This window comes from Rhipicephalus sanguineus, chromosome 3 (assembly GCF_013339695.2).
Source record: "Rhipicephalus sanguineus isolate Rsan-2018 chromosome 3, BIME_Rsan_1.4, whole genome shotgun sequence".
Classification (NCBI taxonomy): domain Eukaryota; kingdom Metazoa; phylum Arthropoda; class Arachnida; order Ixodida; family Ixodidae; genus Rhipicephalus; species Rhipicephalus sanguineus.
This window is the reverse complement of record NC_051178.1, coordinates 211091295-211113342: the sequence shown is the minus strand read 5'-3', so window position 1 is coordinate 211113342 and position 22048 is coordinate 211091295. Positions and strand designations below refer to the sequence as shown.

Here is a 22048-nt window from a genome sequence, read left to right as displayed (position 1 = left end):
TATGGCCTAGTTCAGAAGTGAACACAGCCCTAATGGCTGCCATCAAGGGCTAAAAGAAAGTGCAGTGTTTGCACTTTTCCTTCATTATAACTACACTATGTGGTATTGCCCTCCTGACAGCATGCATTGACCAAAATATGGGTAATGCTCAGGAGTGTCCACAGCTGACGTAAATTCACTCATCTGGTTTGCCGGCAGAAGCAAACATTAAGACTCAGTAAGCCAGCACCGGTTTGCAACAACATGCACTACTGCAGGAGTATTTATGAAGTCAAGCTTTTCATGACATTCACCTTAATTAAGCAATACACATTTTGTTCCAAGAATTGCTCGTATTTCCAGAACATAAATAGAATCATGTAACTCTTAAGCAGTATAATGGGCTAATACCAACACTGTACAACATGGGCCTATGTCACAACTTAAGAGTGGATAAATAAGAAAATTCGATGTCCAAGGTGGAATCAGTGTTTTCAACATGGTTTCCACAGGAAAATAGTGATTTCTCTTAAAGGCTGAAAATTAATTCACTGCAGAGTAGGTAGCATCTGTTTGAAAGAACTATTCAAAATGTCCTTTGCTAGGCACACAAACATACCCAACTCCACCTCAACAGTGGCCCAGAAAGAACTTTACCAGCCATATCTTTAAAAATTAGAACAGAATAAGAAACTAGACAAAATTAGCTCAACATGACCCTCACTTTTTCTTATAAACTGATGTTTCGTACACCAGCACACACCTTTTTTTTCTCCCCCGTCTTTTGCTGGGCCCTCTAGAAGAATAAAATCTGGAAGTGCTAACAACAACCGTCTCAAGGCACTGCACAATATGTAGACTGTCTGGTACTAGTTCGTACAAAATCAAGCAAAGAAAAGGAAATGATCTTGAGTGAGGAGACATTGTTCATGACCACTATACTACCACCATCTGTCAGGGTACATCACTTTGATTGTTTTATTTTTTCTCCCCACCTTGTAAGTGCACAACTCCTATTCCTACTGGTACCAACCTCACCTACATCTACAAGAGTGGCAGTGTGGCATTCAACTTCATCCAACAGCAACTTGGTCGTGGATGACGACTGAATCAGAGCTGCCTGCTTCTGTCTCCTCACCATGTGAGGCCCCTACCACAGGACTTGCATTTCAGCACGATTTGTGGAAATGCTATGGCAGTGAACTGTGTAGAGAGGAGGTCAGGTGCCCTCCCTGTGTGCAAGTCAACAGGCTCCAGACCTCACCAAGAAGAAATTTAAGCACAGCAGTAAGTGCACTGTTCACAAGGCTTGCACTGCAAACAACATATTCACATGCACATCTCCATCATTAGAAAGCCTAGCATTTAAATAAATAAGCGTAGATTTCTTTCTGTACAAGACAACACGAAAAAATGTAGAAGACAAGGTGTAGTCCCCTTTGATAGACTTTAGAAACACTGACAGCGGTACCACTTGAGTACTGCTGCTTTCAGCGACTCAAAGTGTTACACTGCAGAAATGCATTGTCTTACGACCGTGAAATCAGTATGAATATGTGTTATCACTTCAGTATGGGCCATGAAAAAAAGGAGAAATGGTAGTGAAAGAAATTTCAGAAGTGAAAAGAAAAAAAGAAACGGGCAAAATGCAAAAGCGTCATTACATCCTGTTGCTGTCATGAATGCAGCTTGTCATTGAGAGCCATGTTAACGAAACCAAGAATTGCATGAAACCTGACTTGTACCAACTATAAATCCTGAAAGGTGTCATCACCTTGTCCAATACATCAAAAGCTCAGTTGCCATGCATGGCACACAGGCTACTAGAAGAATGTGTAGGACAGTGCTGCTATGACACAAGTGGGTGCGAGGTCTGTAACAGTGCTGCTTTTACTGGCACATTGCTTTCACATTTCCAAAAACATTACAGGCTGGCGAAGCCATTATACTCTCAACCCATGCTGGAAAGTCAAGCAGTGCAATAGGTATTCTGTTTACTCTGGCCACAGTCCCACTGAACTGCAGATTTTCAGAAAAGATGATAGAAGAACTGATCAGCTTTCAGCTTTGTTCACTTTCATATTGGTGCTACCATGTACAGTCGAAACAAAAGTCTAAAGACCATGACGCAAACAATTTCAGCATAGCTATGTAATATGGAACTGTTTTGATAAACTATACATTAGTGAACAGACACATATAGGCTGTAACAGTTGATTTCAGGTTGCATACCTAAGCTGCAAAGAAAAATTGTTTTTGTGGCACCTGTGTTCTCAGACTTTTGCTTGTGACTGTACATGAACATTAATGGTAAGAAGTGGCTGTCTAGTTAAATATGGGCTTGACTATAGAAACTTTCAGAGTAAGTCACAGTCATGCCTCATGATGTTTTTTTATAAATTGTGTACTAACAGCACTAGGACACTACTCCTGCACTTCGCTTACCGTTGCCTATAGACAGACAGACATAGAACTTTATTGGGTCCTGAGAAACGCTACTCTTAGAGCAACTCCGCGGGCCGCTCCCACGTGGGGACGGGGAGGCCTAGCCTCACCGCCGCATCATGGGCTCTCTGGACAGCCCGTAGTTGTGGCAAAAACTCTGAACTTCGTAAGGCAGAGTCCCAATCCTGTTCTGTGAGCCTATAGAAACATTTTCAAAGGCAAATATGCTTTGTGCAAGCCCGTGTAAATCTCATACATGCAAAAAAAGTCTGTCTATCTCACTGGCTCAAAGCAACAAGCTGTAGAAGAAAACACTAGAGCAGGATGACTCTCTGTGGGTGTAAAGTACTGAAGATGAAGGCGCTGAAGACGGTAAGAAATTAATGGAGGTTAGCGGCTTGACATAGGCACCGCTGGGCATGCAGCTATCGGCAGACCTCGACCCGAGGTTGGCTAGGAAGGTGCACGTGGACAGCACGCCCGGACGGATGTCATACTCGTTCCACTTGGCTCGGATGTTGTTGACGCATACTGTTTCTTCATTATGTGCCATTAAAATCCTTGTCCGATGTAGGTGCTGGGGAGTAGCCATCAGCTGGCCGTTTCCGCTTGAAGAAGCCCAACTGCAGGAACAAATGGTGTGTTTATAAAACGCGCTCTCTCAGAACATTTCACAGCCTCTTAATCTCCTCACAAGTGACACTTGTGATGCGCTTCAATAAATGCATACTAATTAGGCGCTAGCCACATGCTGCACAAGAATTCATGTTCACCACTCACCACAGCTGTTGTGCAATTAATTTCCTCTGTTATGCTAATAAAGCCACTATAATAAAACCAAAGTACATCAAAAAATAGAAAATTTATAAGATTGTTGGAGGTCCCGCTAATTGTGACTTGTGAGACTTATGGAATATTTGACTGGTCATTTTCGAGCGCTCCAGTGCACTGTGGCAAAGCACTTCACAATCATTCCCGGGGCTATCCAGAAAGTCCTTGGACAGGGACCTATATTCGCTGTAGAGATTACGAGGACCAGACCAGAGCTGCTGTGCTTAGTGCTTCAAGTTTCTTGGCGAACACGTGAGAACAAAGCTGCCAGGATGACCTCCAAAGATGTTGAAATTCTAAGACGCTGTAAGCCTCAACCTTCAAAGATTTCTGCATAACACATAGCCCCACACCTAGTAGATAAATTGTTGCGAGTAGTTAGCAGCCTCTGTGTGTGTCTGTACTTTCTCTGCATCCTTGTGCTATAGTTCTGTTGAATAGCATGTTAGAGCACCCACCTTGTAGAGGATGAAGATGACTAATAGTAGCAGCAAGATGCCTGCAACAATGGCAAGGATGATGATCCAGAGAGCCACACCTTCCGTCTTCTGGTACAAGCTTGCATCGGGGTAAGCCCTCGTTTCTGCCTGCATTTGGAAGCAAATCTTTGCATTTGTGGTTCTTCCATTGCAAGTTTTGGAGCTATTGCGATCCATTTTTTGTTGGGACAGGCAGCAGTGGAAAACACTGTGATGTCGATTGTTCCACTTGCCATAGTGGCATCATTTGAAGCTCATTTTTATATTTAACTTACTACACATCTAGGGCAACATGAAAATGCTCATATAATCAAATATTCTAGCTGCTGACACATTCGAACATCAGAAAACATGAAGCAGCACCAGCACATTTAAACCATATGCTTGCTTCTCACTGGTTCATTGCATGCATGTTGCCTTCCTCCAAACTTAATTTTGCTCTCCACGTGAAGCCATCATATGACCAGTGCAAAATTATTGACAGAGTCATTGCTTGAGAGTCACTGCTTGTGATGAAGAAAATGGTTGACTACCAGCCAAAATCTTAAAGGCAGGTTATATTTCAGTATGGCTTAATACTGCCAATACTCCAGAACAGGTGCATAAAACTTCAAACTAAACTCTCAACTAAATATTTGCATATTTCACATGTGAAAGCCAAATGTCTGAGCCTGACTGCAAGCAAACTTACCGAAAAATGTTGCCTGTTAATGTGGGATACACATCTGATGTGCTATGATCCCTAAACTGACGTGTGTCCCATCACTAATTTTTTTGTATGTGCCTAAACTGGATCCGAACAGTATGCACATATTATAATCCACTCTTGCAAGCTCGATATATATTTGGAATCAAATTACTATAACAGCCACAACTGGAAAGTTGTTGACGGTGCTCGTCTGTGTCTATCTGTGTTTCTTGTCTTCGTCTAAGTCGCGCTGCATTTCTCCGAGTATGAACCAACTCGCCCAAGTCAAAGTATTATTGAAAGCTTAGTTAGAAAGAAGTAATTGAGAAGATACATTATGTAGACATGCCAATCTGAAAGATTACCGACAATTACAATACTTCCTAATGCAAAATTAGAGGCAGCATGGCTAGGAGTGTTGTCGGTGCTGAGCCTCTGTTTAGCATCAGCGGCAAACAAAGCATTTTCATCGCTGACTCCAAACTGCACTAACATGTGTCAACTGCACCATGGAATGATAGAATGGGTGAAAGTGCAGGATTGGAAAGGGTCGGAAACACTTCACATTTTGAGTGTCAACGCTCTTTTTTTCCAATGCCTCACATAATCGGTGCTCTTCAATATGCCTTTTGATCTTATACCTTTAAATACGAGTTATCAGTAATCCAGTAAGGACATTTTTATGAAATACCCAACTCAAACGAGATATTTTTATCAAGAACTTTCCGTGAAAGAGTTTGCGGCAGGGTGGTCATGGCATCCCTCCCAATTCACATCTCTGACCAATAAATATTGAGGTGGCGCATGAACGCTAGTGCGTTGAGACATGTGTGAATAGACTTGGGTATAAACATAAGCCGATACAAGGCTGCTGGCAGTAGTGCTGAAGATGAGTATCATAGGACCATAGGTCGGCAGTAAAAGGTGGAGCTCACTCAGACTCACTCAAATAATATACTTTACGCTTAGGGCTCACTCGGACTCAAACTCGCCAATATTTTCCTCAACGGGACTCACTCAGACTCGGACTCACCAAAAATTTCCTCAACCGGACTCACTCGTACTCAAACTCACCAATATATTACTCACCTGGACTCACTCAAACTCAGACTCACGGGCAGATCTGAGTCTGAGTGAGTTGACTCATGAGTGAGTTTGCCGACCTATGGTAATGAAACAAAATTTCGCAGCTGGGATAGCCTGCGGGGTCGATTGTCGGGAACATGCGTATATCACCTACCAAATCTAAACAGCGAATACAGCTTGGAAGGTAATTTGTATAAACTTTGAAGTTTGTGTGCGCAATCCAGCGCAATACGCCGCACCTCGCGACATTGACATCATACAAAATGACCTGAAGGTGACCCCAAACTTCCGCAACGTCACCACTGCGGCCAGGCTCCGAGATGTCCAGCTAAATCATGACGTCATAGTCGCCACTGTGCTTTTGCCGTGCTTGCGCCAGCAGGCTACTATTCAGCGGCTGCTCATGAATCCATGCCCGCGGCGAACGTGTGGAAACCTCAAGAAGGTCTTTGGCACCAGGAGACGATGATGACAATGACGGCAACGACATTGCGTTGCACATGCCGAATGCAAAAGAATGCGAGCAGACAATGCAGGCAGCACGGAACTGTCACAGTTTTGCGTGCCTTTCACACACTAGATGGCGATAGCTGCACACGGCGACTTGTTGTTCTTGGAGCTATCTCAGACCGAAATTGAGACTGAGGTCGGTAATTAATTATCTGTCGCGTGCTGCAGCAAGCGATGTCCCGTATTATGACTAATAGGCCTCCAGCAACATATTGCAGCAAAAAAAAGCCACACCAAAATTTTTGTGCCAGTACCCCTTTAAAGAGGTGGCTAGGTGGCTTTGAAGTGTGCTAGACATAAAATAATAAAAGTTTTCACAGGTTACATCACTATACAGAGTTTTACATGGTGTCTATATTCTGCAAACTTGACAAAAACTGTCTGAATTACTGAAAAAAAAAACTTCCTATTCTGCAGTTGCACCATTTTCAGAATTCTGCAGCATGAGAAAAAATGCAGAGAAATTAAATCCGGGGTTGACAAATTGATTGGTTCCTCTAAGAATGGACAAACTGTATACTGCTCCCCTGATCTGACAGCTGTCAGAGCTAAAATATGTAAATGCGTTAATGTGTTAATAGAAAAGAATTTCAGCATAAACTCATTGAGCACATTTAATTCATACCTCTGCATAGTCGTCCTCTTCCTTCTGCCGAATCTCCAGGGATGAATCAAGAACAATTTCGGCCGAGGATAATATGCTGACCTGGTCAACTGTAGCATAGTCCTGTAAATCATGATGGGCACAATTTAAATCAAGAATATGCTGTTTCTCCGTCGAGTTTTTTACTGTACAGAAATGTGAGGCTGCCTGTTTGCACACATACACACAACTTAATTACTATATGAAAATTCGAAGTTGCGAATTTTTCTTCTGGTAAGCATATGTCAATTGTGTAAGGGATACCACCTGTTGCACTGTTTTATTGCTTCGATCTTCATGCCTCAATAACTGATTGAGTTTATGTTTCAAAGGAATAGATATGGGCTATGACAAACACCCCAGTAAGGGCTCAGATACGCTTGACTATTTCACCAATGACGCAGCTCCAATGTGCGTAGAAGTCTGTTCCATATAATCCAGCTAATTTTTATTTGCTTATCACCCTCCCCTCCCCTCTCCTTGTCACAAATTTCTGGCTACGCAACCATTCACGACCTCATGCTGAGAACATGATGCCACTCACCTCAACAAGAGTAGCATTCCACAGCCTAGCTGCAATGGTGACTGTAGCAGATGACTGCTTCTTGAGATTACGAATGCTGCACCGGAACTTGAAACACTTGGCACTGCGCCGATGACAGTTCTGTTTTGAAAGAACATGTTTTAATCCATTTTGTGATACAACGGCTTACAACATAATTACAATGTTTTCAAGCGTCTTCAAATTTTTGTCTTTTTCAGCAGAAAGCAATCCAATCACAGAAGTTACACATATTGCATCATTTTCACAGTTTCCATCATATTCATGAAATTAGACATATTAAAAACATTTGGAAACAGTTCAAAATCACGATGCAAAAGCTTTTCACAAGATACCACAATTTCCCCGGTTTGTAAACGATAGAGGAGCAAAATAGAAAGCTTTCCAGCATTCATTTTCACGTGGCTTCCATTTACATGAATTTAACAATCGCAAATGTCTATGAAGTGGAGTGCATCTTTTCAGGGAAGAAATATAGACAACCATAAGCTTTAGTATTTCGATTTGCGTGGGTGTGTGTGCCTCCACTATGCCAGTCCTCTTGAATACTGTATGGAGAATATATGCACGTCTTTGCAGAGCAGGCCATGCATACACAAGCAACAGGATGGGAACCCATCCGCTTGCTTATATTCTTTGTCTTTGCCTAGTTTCCACAGCACAATTCTTCAGCTATGAAGCTAGATCAAGCTAAAATTCAGCTTAAGCTATCGAGTCTGTACAGGAGGTGTTTTGAAGACTCACCATTGTGACAAGCCTAACAGTTTTGCCCTCAAGGCGCACCTCCTCAGGAGAGACAACTATCTCCCTTTTTTCCCGTTTCTTGGTGCGACTAGCAGCAGTGATGGCACTCGGTCGGTCCTGCATAAAAAAGGAGCAGAGGTGAGTTACAATACAAACATGGGCCAGCAGTTTTCTAGCTCATGCACCATTACCAAAGGCAACCATAATAATCACTCACATTAAAACTATCTCAGATTATCTCTTGAGAAACATTTTTACATGGGTTTTACTCTTAAATTAGGAGCTTTCTTCATTGTGCAAGTTAACAAAAAATGATAAGCAGAAATGCTCCATGTAGTAAATGTATGCAGTTTCATTAAACACAGTATCATGCACTATCTTAACGAATGAATGAAGGGTACCCTATGCATTTCTGACAGAAAACAGGACAGGTAGTTTACCTTTAATCCAAGTGGGTTAACCTGACCCTCTTCCATGAAGCATTCTCCATCCCCGGCCACCTGAAAGGAGCCAGTAAGCAAAACATTCTGCTGTCTCCATTTTTTCTCCAAGTACTACAAAATGCTAGGTAAAGGACGTTGATTGCTTGCAAGTCCATACACGATAAACTGACATCACTGTTTAGTGCATTATAATACATGCGCTTACATCTGCTTCTTGAAAGTTTAGACAGAAAGTTTAGTGTGGTTTTATTGATGACATAAGTTATGTTGCAGCAGATATTTGCAGCCTGATTACAAACCTGAGGAACATGAGTCACATATAGAAGATATTTTCCATGCTGCTGCTGATTTTCAGCTTCATATGGCCAGGAAACAACAACATCAAGAGAGGGCACAGCCCAAGGACCATGGTTGAACACCTGAAAAAAATTAGTCGCCAAAAACAACGAAAAGTTAGTTCGGCATATGAATACCTGAACTCGAGTAAGTCAGCAAGCGTGAAATTTTTCGCTCATAAGTTGCAATTCTCACTATAAGCTCAGCAATACAACACCTACATCATCAATCAATAATATTTTTGTATATCCTCATGCATGTGACACTGTGTACTATCATGCAATGTCATAAGCAGGAAGTAATTGCATGCATTTTTCATTTACAAGTACATTTAAAAAATTTTGCTGCAGGCCTGATGAAGTATATTCATAGGTAGCGTTTTAGTACTTAACAATACTGTGCACAAAATAAACTAATGCATACGGCTATTAACCCTTTCGCGACCGTAAGAAAAGAAGAAAAACGTGCCAAAATCACCAAAAAATTTTTTCGTTCATTTAATACAGCTTTTCCTTTCCTGAATAAAACGGCGCCATTGTTTCAATTCAATGATGTTCCTTTATTTCCCTTATCACGTAAAAGAAAAAGATAACTCGAAGGTGGCTTCACCGCATGGCAATATACAATGAAAAATGGCAATAAAATGAAAGCTGAGACACAAATGGCCCAACATGGACAAGTGTGGCCATCTATCGTCAAGAAACACAAGTATGACGAGTATAGTTTTCATTGGTTCTGTGTAGGACCAATTTTTGTTGATGACAAGTATAGACGTCATAGGTCACGTCGTTGCAAAATCTCATGACAACTACACTCGTCTATGGTCGTGAAAGGGTTAAAGGAAGCACTGCAACATGCCAAAAGCATTCAATGGTGATTGCCAAAAATTGTCGCTCCCTTCAAGATCACACCTTCCTGTTTACTTTCTGTCTTGTTTGGATAGAATAAGCATGGCATTACATTGAATAGCACAGTTTTCATACTTATTTTCATATCAGTGAAACACTCATAAGCACTGCTTTTTCAGAATAAAAAGAAAAAAATCAGCAACTTAGCCACATAAATCTTCATTTTCTTTACTTCAACACGACATCATCATACGCAATATATGTACAGGCATGTTCAATATGACTTGCAACACGGGAGCGCGTGGCCTCACGACCTGAAAGATGGCACATGGCTTCAACGTCACCTCATTTCCACAACTAGATGATATTTTCTGTATTAAGATCATCCCCAAGTGCAAAAATGGCATTTATTTCGTGAAATAAGGGCAAGTTGAAGCTATGCGCAATCTTTGAGCTCGTGAGGCCACGCGCTCCCGCGTTGCAAGTCATATTGAGCGCGACTGTCTGTCTAGTGTCTTTACTGTCAAAATTTCAATTTAAAACCACCATTAATGTTATCACTTCATTCTGATCCAAGTAGTAAATGGAACAAATACTAAAAGGTAATGAGATCAGTCAGAGAAAAGCAATGTTCTTTCTAGGCTAAAACGTATAATATTTTCAATCAAGCATGCATCATTATGTGGTACTACTGAAGAGCTTTAACACTAACAGTAGGAAATGATGAAGGAGGAAACCTTTCATGAGAAAATCATACCTGGTAAGTGTGGGTAACCTTGCTGCCGATTTCATCAAAATGCTTCATGGCATGTGCTCCAACAACCGCACCTCCATACCATACCTGTTCTGGCTGTGTGGCTCTGTAAAGCAAAAGGTGCCCAGTTTCAGCACTTCCGTAGCATGAATAGCTGTGCAAGTCCTACTGTTGTGTCACTATGAAATCATTCACAGATATGTAATCAGACAAAAATATCGAAAAAAAGATTAAACTACATGCAATAAATTTCTGTGCGAGCTCCAGGTCAAGTATACAAGAATAAAAAAAAGGGAAGTAATTACCCCCTGAGTTCAAGTTCTGCAACACGAACAACATTGACATGTATGGCCAGGTCTTCTTGAGGGCTCACTTCTTGGCTTGTGCTAGTAAGAAGGACAACAAAAGGAGCATTTCAAATGATAGCACTCCCAATTGCTCGTAATGAGAATTAAGGTAGTGAAACTTACGTATTAGCCTTGATGGCAAATTTCAGGCTAGTTTCAGCATCAGCCTCACTACGAGTATTAAACCGAAGAAGTATCTCAATCTGTAAAGAACATCAAATGACTCTGTGTGATAAATGTCAGCCAGCATCGTCGAGACTAATATACCAAGCACAAATGACAGTTCAGTTGTGGTGAATACACTGGCGCCCATATTTCAATGATGTTTTGATGTTCTGTGATTTGCCACATATATAAGTAACTAGAATACCAATTAAGGAAAAAAGAAATCTGTGTTTATTAAGACCAACTGCAGATCTTACACAGTTAAAACATGATCTAACAAAAGCCAATTTTAGGAAGTTCTTGATCTAACAAAGAAATTTCGATTCCCCAGCAAATACTCATAAGGCTCATCAACCCGAATTAACAAATTAGCTTGGCCACCAATCCCAATTTAACAAAGTTTTTCCAGAAATACCCGATTAAAAAAGCGGTGATTTCCTTAGAATTTTGCAGAGACGGGTTTTTCTTCAAGCGTGTGCTCTAACGCTATCGCATTAAAACACCTAGGCGCCCTACTCCCGGCCCTAGCTAGCTATAGTTTGACAATAAGGCTGCATGCTGCGCCCACCCATGGAGCAACGGACTTGGCAGTCTGTAGCGCTCTTACGTACCAGATGATGTTGCAGGCGGCGGTGGTTGTTTTCGTGATTTCATGGCACTAATAGTCTCCTTGCCACTTTCTGGCTCAGCCTCCTCGCACAATCACTTAATTTGTTCTCCGTGTCTTCGCATATTGTTCACCCATCATTGCCTCACATAACCATCTTTCTGGCTTGCATCGCCCAGACGTGGTGCCCCCTATGTCCGGGCGACATGGGAAGCTCCATGTCAGGGCCGCCTCGGGCTGCCCTCATGGACTTCTCACATGCACAGGAGTGGATTGGTGGCAAGAACAACGGCTTGGTAGCTTTTGGTCGTCGCAACGTTACAATTTCAGATTTCGCTCCAGCATTTCAAATTATAGATTATGTTCCAGCAAACAAGCTAAAGCACTTGCTGGTGAATGTGAAAGAAAAATTGGCAAAAGAAAAGCATCCCGGAGTGGTATACAGCATCCCTTGCGTCGGATGCGATCATGTTTACGTGGGCGAGACGGGAAATTTCGAGCAGAGAGTGAAACAACACCGCTACAACATCAAGAAAAGGAATGCTGTAGAAAACAATAAATAAACGCAGCCAGCCAGAAAAGGCAAAGAAGAAGAAGAAGTAGATCACGTTCGATCACGGCAACGATGGCTTCTGCCTGAATTCTTCCGCGCCAGTTAACCTCATAGCGTCCATACATTTTGGTGCCGAAAACCCACGTGCGGACAAGTCTTCCTTCTACGCACGGCGACCAGGAATCTACTCTCGCTTCGCGTCGCGGGCGGTGAGGAATCGACGGATCGTGGATGCGAAGATCGGCGTTGGTACAACGACTTCGGCCAGCAGCATTGTTCGTCCAATGGATCGACTAAAAGGCAAGCGATCTGCACGACGTGCGCAGAACACGAAGATAATTCAAGAAGCGCGACTCTTGCTTGACTCCGCTGACGTCGACATCGCGAAGCTCTCAGCTGTAAAGGAACGACTCGCGGCTAGCAACGGAGAGCTCTCTCAGATCGACGAGCTATATGAGCAGTATATTCCGACAGAAAATATCGAACAGGAATATACAGCTATAGCTGAATACCAGGATGAAGCCGCTGGCATCCTTGCTGAGCTACAATGCCGAATGTCCCTAATGGAGAGAGATCGGAACGGCCATGCTCAAGCTCCCAGTGGTGAAACCACAGAAGAACCGGCTTTCAGAAATGAGGCTCCCGCAAGATTCATGGCGCCCCGGTTACCTCAGCTGCATATCCCAACGTTCAGAGGTGACGTCGCACAGTGGACAGGCTTTTGGGAGCAATTCGAACAAGTTGTGCATCTCAACCACGACCTGACGCCTTCCACTAAATTCTATTACCTGAAGAGTTTCCTAGCCGGTGACGCAGCAGCAGCGATCGCGGGTTTGCCCACGACCGAATCATGTTACGCCGACGCTGTGGCTATGTTGAAGGAACGATTCGGCGACAAAACAACGATTATTCAGCACCATCTGACAGCACTGAGGAATCTTCCGAACGTGACATCCACCAACGACATCCGCGGTTTTCGAAGATTGTATGATGCCACGCAACTGAATATTCGCTGCCTTGGAGCCCTGAACGTGCCTACTCTGACATATTCAGCTATGCTCGTCGACATCTTGCAGCAGGCTCTACCACGTGACATCAGTCTCTCCTTCACTCGAGGAAAACGACACCGCGCCTTGACACAGTCATCTGACGTACGTGCTGCTCAAGTCTCTTCGTCGGGTTCACCAGCAGATGCGTCAAGTGCCTCGGATGCCGAGCTGAACGACCTTTTACTGTTCATGCGGGTGGAGCTCGAAAGCAGAGAACAGCACGCACTGCCACGTCAGAGTGCACGCACTGCCACGCACTGCCTCCTTTGGACGATCGCTTGGACCGGAGGCATAGTAGCATCCCGGCGGCATCAGTTTTGCAGGCCACGTCTATCGCAAGGTTCAAATGCTTCTTCTGCCGTACTGATCAGCATGGGACGCGGAGTTGCATCGCGGATATTCCTCTGGCGGTCAAGAAGGAGCAGCTGACAAATGATAACCGGTGCTTTCGCTGCACGTCAAAAGGTCACAGAGCGAAGGATTGTCGTGTCAAGCTCACCTGCAGTTCCTGCCGCGGAAGACACGCCTCAAGTATGTGCGACCCCAATTACCGGAGGATTTCGACGACAACAGGCCCATCAGGAAGCGCCACGGTGTGTGTTTCTTCGAACGCTCTTTCGGCCTGCAACAACGAATCGTCCACTGGCCAACCACCTAAGGACAACGCGGTGTACCTCCAGACATTCTGCACTGAATTGGCCAACAAAGACAGGAGGCAATGCGTTCGAGGGATTCTGGATGGAGGAAGCCAAAGAAGTTTCATCAAGGAAGATGTGGCTCGTATGCTTAGTCTGAACGTGGTCAGGCAGACACGGTTAGCACTGAATACCTTCGGAAGCACTTGCTCTTCACCACCAGAACAGCGGAACGTGGTTGAAATACAGCTTCGCAACAGGTACAACAAGGCTGACATCCGCATAGAAGCTGTAGTCATCCCTACCATTTGCCACGAGTTGACTGTGTCGTCAGCCAACAACACATTCATTCAAGAATTAAGAGGACAAGGAAAGTTGCTCGCGAACGACTACTGGCCTAAGGACGCAACAGACACCGGAATTGGTTTACTAATAGGATCTGATTATCTCTGGCAAGTAATCACCGGCGAAGTCATCCGATGCCCAGACGTTCCAGGACTTGCGGCGATAGATACTATTTTCGGTTGGACAATACAAGGACCAGTCTCCCAAAAGACCTTCTTGGACTGCGGTACTCATCTGGTCAGCGTCTTGCGAGTGGATGCAGTGGAAGAATCTGCAGCGGAGATCCCATGGTCTTTCGCGAAGATAGAGTCTATGAGCATCCCTTACTATAAGGAATGTCCTTCTTATAAACATCTGCAGTTTAAGCAGACAATCAAGCAGTCTTGCGGCCGAGACTCTCTAGTGCTACACGACGGCTTAAACAACGTAAGCGGAGAAGACAGACCTCTTGCCCGGACTTCGAAGCAGAATTTCTCTGTCGTCGACTTGCGGCCAGGAGACGACAGTTTTGACCAAGCCTTAGATGAGGACAACGAGGCAAAGTCAATTTTGGGCAACGCCGGAATGAACTTTCGGAAATGTGAAAGAAACGACATCCAACTCCTTGAAGATTCTGAGGAAAACAAAGCGTGTCTACAAGAATGTGACAGCAGTTCCGCAGCAGTTCTAGGTATGCGCTGGAACGCCAACGAAGAATACTTGCAAGGTTCTTCAAATGCAGCAACAAAGTTGCTAGTTTCGGGCAAGGTGGAAACGAAGCGGACTACACCACGAACAACTTCCAGAATATTCAGTCCCTATCTGGCATGCTGTGCACGCTTACTCGTCAGGAATTTAATCATCGCTCATCCGGATCAGCACTCCTGTGACACATCAACTTGTCATCGGACTACCATGAAAGATGTGATCAGGAAGTACCGTCAGGACCCTCATCGTTGGGAAAGATGGAAGACGGAGTATTTCCTGAAATTAAGACCTCCGTATGGATGCGCTCCAAGATTCAAACGATGTATAATGTTAGACGGTGTCGAACTACTACAAGACGACAGGAAGAATCTGTGTTTTTGGCTTCTAGGTCGACTATTGGAAGTATAACCTCATCGTCATGGACTGGTGCGGGCTTACACCATCAAGACACAAGACGGAAAAGTGTTTAAAAGACCCGCTCAAGCTCTGCATCACCTGGAAATGCCTACTACTTCTGGGGCGGGGCAGGATGTAGAAAACAATAAATAAACGCAGCCAGCCAGAAAAGGCAAAGAAGAAGAAGAAGTGAGAACACGTTCTATCATGGCGACACGATGGCTCCTGGCTCAGTTCTTCTGTACCCGCTAATACCGTAGCGTCTACAAATGCTGCATCTATTGCATTGGTGGAACACGCAGAATCGACTGGCCAAGTAATCGATTGGGACAGCGCCAGCATCATTGAAAAAGAAAGAAAATTGTCTTCGCGTCTTTATCTGGAATCTCTAACAATACAGACGACAGAGCGCACACTCAACCGCAATGACGGAAATTTTCCTCACGTGTATGCGCAATGCTTGCAGCACCTATTGAAACGTAACTGACTTTACACTTCTTTGTGAACAAGGCTCCCGTGCTGGAGCCGAAACGTCTTGTTTTTAAAGTGTTTATTGTGGTCGGCGTTTATTCCTTTTCTATAATGCCTCCTTTCGACCAGACAAGATTCCGTCAAACCCTGGATTTCAATTTCAGATTTCAAAGAGCCGAAAAATCCGTTTCTCAATTTTACGAACTTCCCAATTTAACAAAATAATTCGAGCTTCCCAATCACTTCGTTAGATCAAGTTTTCAACAGTATGTTCAAATTAAACTTAGAAACACGGATATGCTTTGAAATTATGCTTACAATAAAGATGACCACTCACCTCACCCTGGTTTAGAGGATTTCCAAGCTCACATTTAACATGTGTAGCTTGAGGAACACAATCAACCACATCCAGGCCCTGAAAGATGCATGAGTCTACAATTGCAAAGAATCCAAAGAAAGGAACATATTCAATTTGCACCAAGGAATGCTACATCAATGAAGTGAATCAAGTCTGTGGCAGACCAGATAACCTAATTAAATTATGCAACAACTACGTTCAAGCTCTAAACGATCCAAGGAGTTAAAGGGGTACTGACACAAAATTCGCGGCCGAGATAGCCTGCGGGATCGATTTCCATGAACATGCGTATATCATCTGCAATAGATCAACAACGAATATAGCTTGGAATGTATTTTAAATTAATTTTGAAGTTTGTGTGAGCAATCGACACCCTCGGACTATTGAAACCCTTAAAGGTGACTCTTGGTGACTGACCCCCTACTTCCCTCACGTGACCACGCTCTGTGTGCTGACGTGATCGAGCGCTGCTCCCGCTAGGTGGTGATAGTTGCACCCGGTGGCTTGTCGTTTTTGAATCCGAAACTGACACTGGCCAGTAATGAGGAGCCTGTAATTAATTATCTGTCACGCGCTGCAGCAAACGATGTGCCATGTTATGACTAACAGGCCCCCAGCAACACATTAGAGCAAAAAAACGAGAGGCCAAAATTTTTGTATCAGAACCCCTTTAAGGTAGTTACATGTAACAATGTGTGTCAATGCATACTGTTTGAGACTAAGCATTGTTCTAGTGGAAAAAGGAATACATAAGCAAGAGGCAATAAAGACAGCTCTGTGTTTTGTTGCCCCCTTTATGTTCAATTATGGACATCAATTTTTATTCCCAGTAGACACTGACTAGTACAACCCCAAAATATTGTTCTGACTGCTACGTCAGCAAAGTGTACTTAACCTTGGCGGTAATACAGTAACTGGAATTACCATGCGGTAACCCCATCCAGGCTTTAAAATGTGCATAACAGTTAGAACAGTTGCAGAGAATCCAAAGCAAGGAATCCATTCAACTTGTGTCATTTACTTCCACATCACTAAATTGTACAACCTGGCAGCATCACAGGTTACCTTAAAGTTATCCTGCAGTAAGTGCCAACTTAATATTTTTGGTGACATTTTGTTTCTATCATCAGAATACATAAAATGGAAAAAGAGCATCTGTTTGCAGGAGATTTCAGCATGTAAAATTAAGTCATCGTGGAACGAGAATGATATGAGCAAATCGCAATTTGAACAACAATGCCATAGAGTGTACAAAACCATCGCTTACAGGAAGGAAGCGGGAGAAAGTATGAAGTTCCTAAAAAGCGCTAATCACACCAACAAATAAAGGACATGTAATTACATTATTCTGCTCTAAACATAACCTTTTCATCAAGCAGCTTTTTTTCACATGCTTTCATAATGAAAGCTTTATGAGATCTATACTATATTTAGAAGGTATGTTGTACGCGAGGTTGCCATTATGTAATGATGTAGCAGTCATATCACAATAAGCTGGATGCCAAGTGCCTACATATTACAGTTAATTGGCTTTTGAAACGTGAAGGGGACGTGCAAAATGCCAGTACGTATGTACACTAATCAAAGGCACTTGAAATAGTATATCTCCAAAGATAGACCTCGCGAGCTGTATCTTTGTTGACTCACTGTGGACAGAAGCTTGCGGCCAACATAGCTTAATGCGGGTGAGTGGAAGATGTACAGAGCAGCATCGTAGGCTGGTTCACCCCGGTTGAACACTTTCACTGACATGTTGACATGTTCTTCACCAAGGAACAGCACAGGAACACCTTCCTCCCTGAAAGAGATTCAATGTGCATGTTTCAAGAGAGATGGAAGCTTTCCTGGATATTCTCATAAGCCTGTGTGAAGTAAAAATATCAGTATCTCCAAAAAATAACAGCTTATATGAGCTAAATAGATAGACGTAAACTCAATTTCTTAAGTGTTCAGGCATGCCTTTTTCTCACAGCTCTGAGAAACGTTGATGGGCCTCAGCAAATATGTGTAATTGTCTTGGAAAATGTAGTGTCCATGTATAGAATTTTTTTTTACTGAAGGAAGGCAACTCAGACATTCGGGGAGCTTCCTTGATGGCTGCAATGTGGTAGGAACAAAGCTTTGTGCGTTTCCAGCACAATCGGTCATAATCAATCCTCTTACTAAAACTACTACATGTTACAGATAATTGACCCAATAGGGCTTTCAGGCCTCCATATAGACACTGGCCATCAAAAATTAGTAGTCAAAGTTTCACACACTTCGGAAGTTAATACAATAATATTAAATTCAAGTAAGTCCTTGCCCATGTATCATCACCACTGTCATGGTTCTGGGACAAGTGTATGGTAGAAACTAGATAAGGTTGCCTATCATATGTCGGCAAACTCACTCATGAGTCGACTCACTCAGACTCAGATCGAGCTGCGAGTCTGAGCGAGTCCGGGCATAGGCGTGCGCAGGGTTTCCCTTTAGGGGGGGCGAAGGTTCATCGCAGCGCCCCCCTTCCTATTAAGTCAATGTGTGGGGCAGACTTCGCCCCCCCCCCCTCTTAGGTGACTAGGGGGCAGCGGCCACCTCCCTGCCCCCCCCCCCCTCCACCCTCCCCCAGCGCACGCCTATGAGTCCAGGTGAGTGATGTTATGGTGAGATTGTGTCCGCGCGAGTTCAGTTGAGACAAATTTTAGTGAGTCTGAGCAAGTCTGGTTAGGAAAAAGTTTTGTGAGTCTGGGTCCTAGTGAGCCCTAAGCACAAAATATATCTCTTGAGTGAGTCTGAGTGAGCTCCAAATTTTTTTGCCGACCTATGTGGCCAATACATGTAGTATGATGTAGGACCAATAACATGCACAGGAAAACACGCACATAGGATGGGTGCTCAATACAGCAAGGCCTCATTATAACACAGCCACATCTGATCATAGGGTTAGGCTCATTGCAGTGCCCCTCCCCCTCCTACTAAGTCAATGTACGAGGCAGATTTTGTGCCCCCCCCTCTTAGGGGAATAGGGGGGGTGGCGGCCCCCCCTGCACTCCCCTCCATGCGCACGCCTATGCATCTGACACAAAAATGGCTTCATTCTATCCAGGAATTCGTTATAAACATATATTCATAACAGTGTACAAATGACAACATAATTTATCATTTAGTACTTCGTTATACCTGAAAATTCATTGTATTTGTGATACATTGAGGCCCTGCTATATGAGCACCAGTCCTGTGTACATGTTTTCGGCCCTAAGACTACTATAGATACTGAGGATACACCAACCATAGCCAAAACAGCAAGTATTACTAGAGGTGGCCTAGTTGGTATTGCTTACTGTATGACATACTGCCGCTAGAAAAAAAAGACATACACACAGTTCGTGCCTCTCTTCTGTGTATGTTTTTTTCTAGCGGCAGTATGTCATACAGTAAGTGGCCAAAGCCAATGCCACAACATTGGTTCACAGTTTTTTTTAATATCCGTGACAGTGATTGACCGAGGGCAGCTGTGAATAATGTATGCTGTGAATAGTGAACACTGAATAGTGTACATGCAGCTCAGTTTTGCTCATGCACTTACTTGGGCAGAAGTAATCTAGCTTGGACATGGAGATCGCTCTCGCAAATGTCATTGCTTCCACAGTTCTTGAGGAAGCGTGCCTAGGACATGAAAGGCAGACAAAAATAGCCACTCTGAAACCGCACAGCACATATTTAACAAGACATTATAATTACTGCCTAAATAAGATTGCAATGTATAATGCACTTTTTTTTATAAGGACATAATACCTACGGTAATACACAGGGATCAAAAACCAGACCGTGGTTACCACGTACATACAGCCGTGAACGGCAGTTCTTCACCCACAGGCACTTTTAGTCTTCATACATACGTAACGCATCAGATAGCACAACTTGTCAGTTCTTTCATCACTTCAAGTCATGGGCTTTCATAGGTGCAATTGTGTGATTGACTGAAGCCATCTCAGCACAGCTTCTGGAGCAGCATAACAACCTTTTCGAGCAGTTACCAGTCACAGATTTTCGAATGCAAATATCCAAGTCTTCAAGCTGGAAGAAGTTGTACTACATGTTTAACAATTAAATCGATCTATGTACACAGGCATGCACATTCACTTGGAATAGCACAAAAGATCAAATAAAGTTACCGCTCTTTGTTTTTCTACGGACAGCCCTAAGTTGCTCTAGTCCCACGCCTTCAGGCCACCTAACATTTCCCCGAAATTCACTTTGTACTTGTAAATGAATGTAGCTTTCTCCGATGCTTTAGTTACTGTACTGGCAGCACAAGCTGTATAAAATTTCCATGCTTTCAGTTTACCATCCAAAAGAATTATTCTGATGACACAGTGCTCAGTATAGCCGATGCCTCCATTGTCATGGTTTATGGACAGAAAGTTAGGATCCTGGTTCATGGCGCTCGTGTGTGTGCCCTCCCGTCTTCCTCTCTTAGCGCTGTTTCATCACCATGCTGGTTCATGGGCAGTTAATATGATGCAGTTTAATAATTAGCTCTTCATGCCCAAAATTAATATCTGCTCCATGGAAATTTGTCGTAATAGCAGACTCCATAGTTAATTTTGACAACTTCTTTAACATAAACTGTTGCCATGGTCGAGCAGCACAATCGAGATATACCGGGATATGAGACAGGCTTTCTCATCAAAATCCTACAGTCCACTGGAGCATGCGGAATTGTTGAAAAATATGCCTATTGCATGGCATTAAAACTTAAGTGCCCTGCATGAACTCTTCTGGGAGTTAATCAGAACAAAGAGTACTACTAAACTTTCTGTGCCTGAAACTCTCAGGACAATCCCATGCATTATTAGAAACTTTGCAATGAGAATGAAGGGGACTTAGAAAGTGAAAAAGTCTGCCTAGGTATTTCATTGTGTGTGCGTGTGTGTGTGTGTGTGTGTTTGGTGATGCGCGCGCGCATCACCAAACCAAATAAACTGAGTTTAGAAGTAAGTAAACTTCCTACTGCTACAGAGAAAACAACGTTTTTAAATTTTGGTTGTAAGTGCCTTCATGCAATTTTGTTCATAATTATTTTAATTAAAGCTTTACATCTTTAATGCTATTCATTGAGCAGTTTAACCTAATTTGTAGACCACATGACAACGCAAGTTTTCTAGATCTTTCGCTGATCCCTGTTTGATCACTCAATGAGCGAACTAAAAATTGCATACTGCCACACACGCTCCTTTCTTTCTATGTTTTCTGTTATTAGCCCATTGCACGTGTAGCTGCTGCCTTGCGCAAACCACGCCAGAATGTCTGGGAACATTCGAGATTGTTTTGGGATCATCTGTTGGGCTTGAGCGCGCAAACGCAAACAACTGAGTTTATTCTCAAGCTAACGCGGCCACCAGCAATAAGGCTCGAGTATTCAATGCCACATGTATAAATGCCAACACGCCTTGCCGTGGATCAGATTATCGATGGCCGATGCTCTGTTCGGCGCTATCAGTTTACAGTGTGTATTGCTGTAGTTTGACTTTCCTTTTCCCGGCCACAAGTTCGGCCAAATAAAGAGTTTCATCTTGGACATGCCGACTGCTGCCTGCATCGATGTCACGACCCCGTGACAATACGATTTTTACTACATATGAATTTCACATAGTTTTTACTCATTAATTTCTTGAACATTATGGCGATTCAAGCAGCAGTTAAGCAAACGAGGCTCTTGTACATGCATGACATTCTCACCTCAAAGACCCTAGAGGCTTCCTTCTGGTTCAGGATTGGAAAGCGATCGATGTCGGGCAGGGAGGCACCAGGAATTGGGAGTCGAGGAACCCTCTGAACCAGCGAATAGCTGAGTTTCATCTTTATTGCACTCTGAATGTCAGATTTGTCCTGAAAAATTAATTGGTGCTGTACGTTACACATTATATGTTGCATTGTACATTGAAAAAAGCAGTGATCAAAGTTGCTACATGCGAAGTAGATGATGTAAAAAAATAATCACACTGATAGGTACTATTACTTGATCAGGAAGAATGATGAAGATAAAGAGCAACAATCTCTATTTTCAGCAGCATCTTAAAAATTTTCTAAACAATGTAGGAA

The 22048-nt window shown here is 43.2% G+C and overlaps 1 protein-coding gene across 1 annotated transcript in view; it reads right to left on the bottom strand.

Annotated features, from left to right (window-relative positions):
• Positions 1-2763: 2763 nt before the first annotated feature.
• LOC119386291 (integrin alpha-PS1) overlaps positions 2764-22048 on the bottom strand; it is a 117861-nt gene continuing 98576 nt past the window's right edge. Inside the window, exons 14-27 of the mRNA XM_049414293.1 lie at positions 21686-21835; positions 19530-19609; positions 17609-17759; positions 15941-16018; positions 10819-10898; positions 10654-10734; positions 10352-10454; positions 8710-8829; positions 8408-8467; positions 7968-8084; positions 7206-7325; positions 6644-6745; positions 3714-3842; positions 2764-3047 (exon numbers count right to left, since the gene is read on the bottom strand). Of these exons, the coding sequence (XP_049270250.1) occupies positions 2967-3047; positions 3714-3842; positions 6644-6745; positions 7206-7325; positions 7968-8084; positions 8408-8467; positions 8710-8829; positions 10352-10454; positions 10654-10734; positions 10819-10898; positions 15941-16018; positions 17609-17759; positions 19530-19609; positions 21686-21835 (1452 nt within the window). The 3' untranslated portion in view covers positions 2764-2966. The remainder of the gene's footprint in view (positions 3048-3713; positions 3843-6643; positions 6746-7205; positions 7326-7967; positions 8085-8407; positions 8468-8709; positions 8830-10351; positions 10455-10653; positions 10735-10818; positions 10899-15940; positions 16019-17608; positions 17760-19529; positions 19610-21685; positions 21836-22048) is intronic.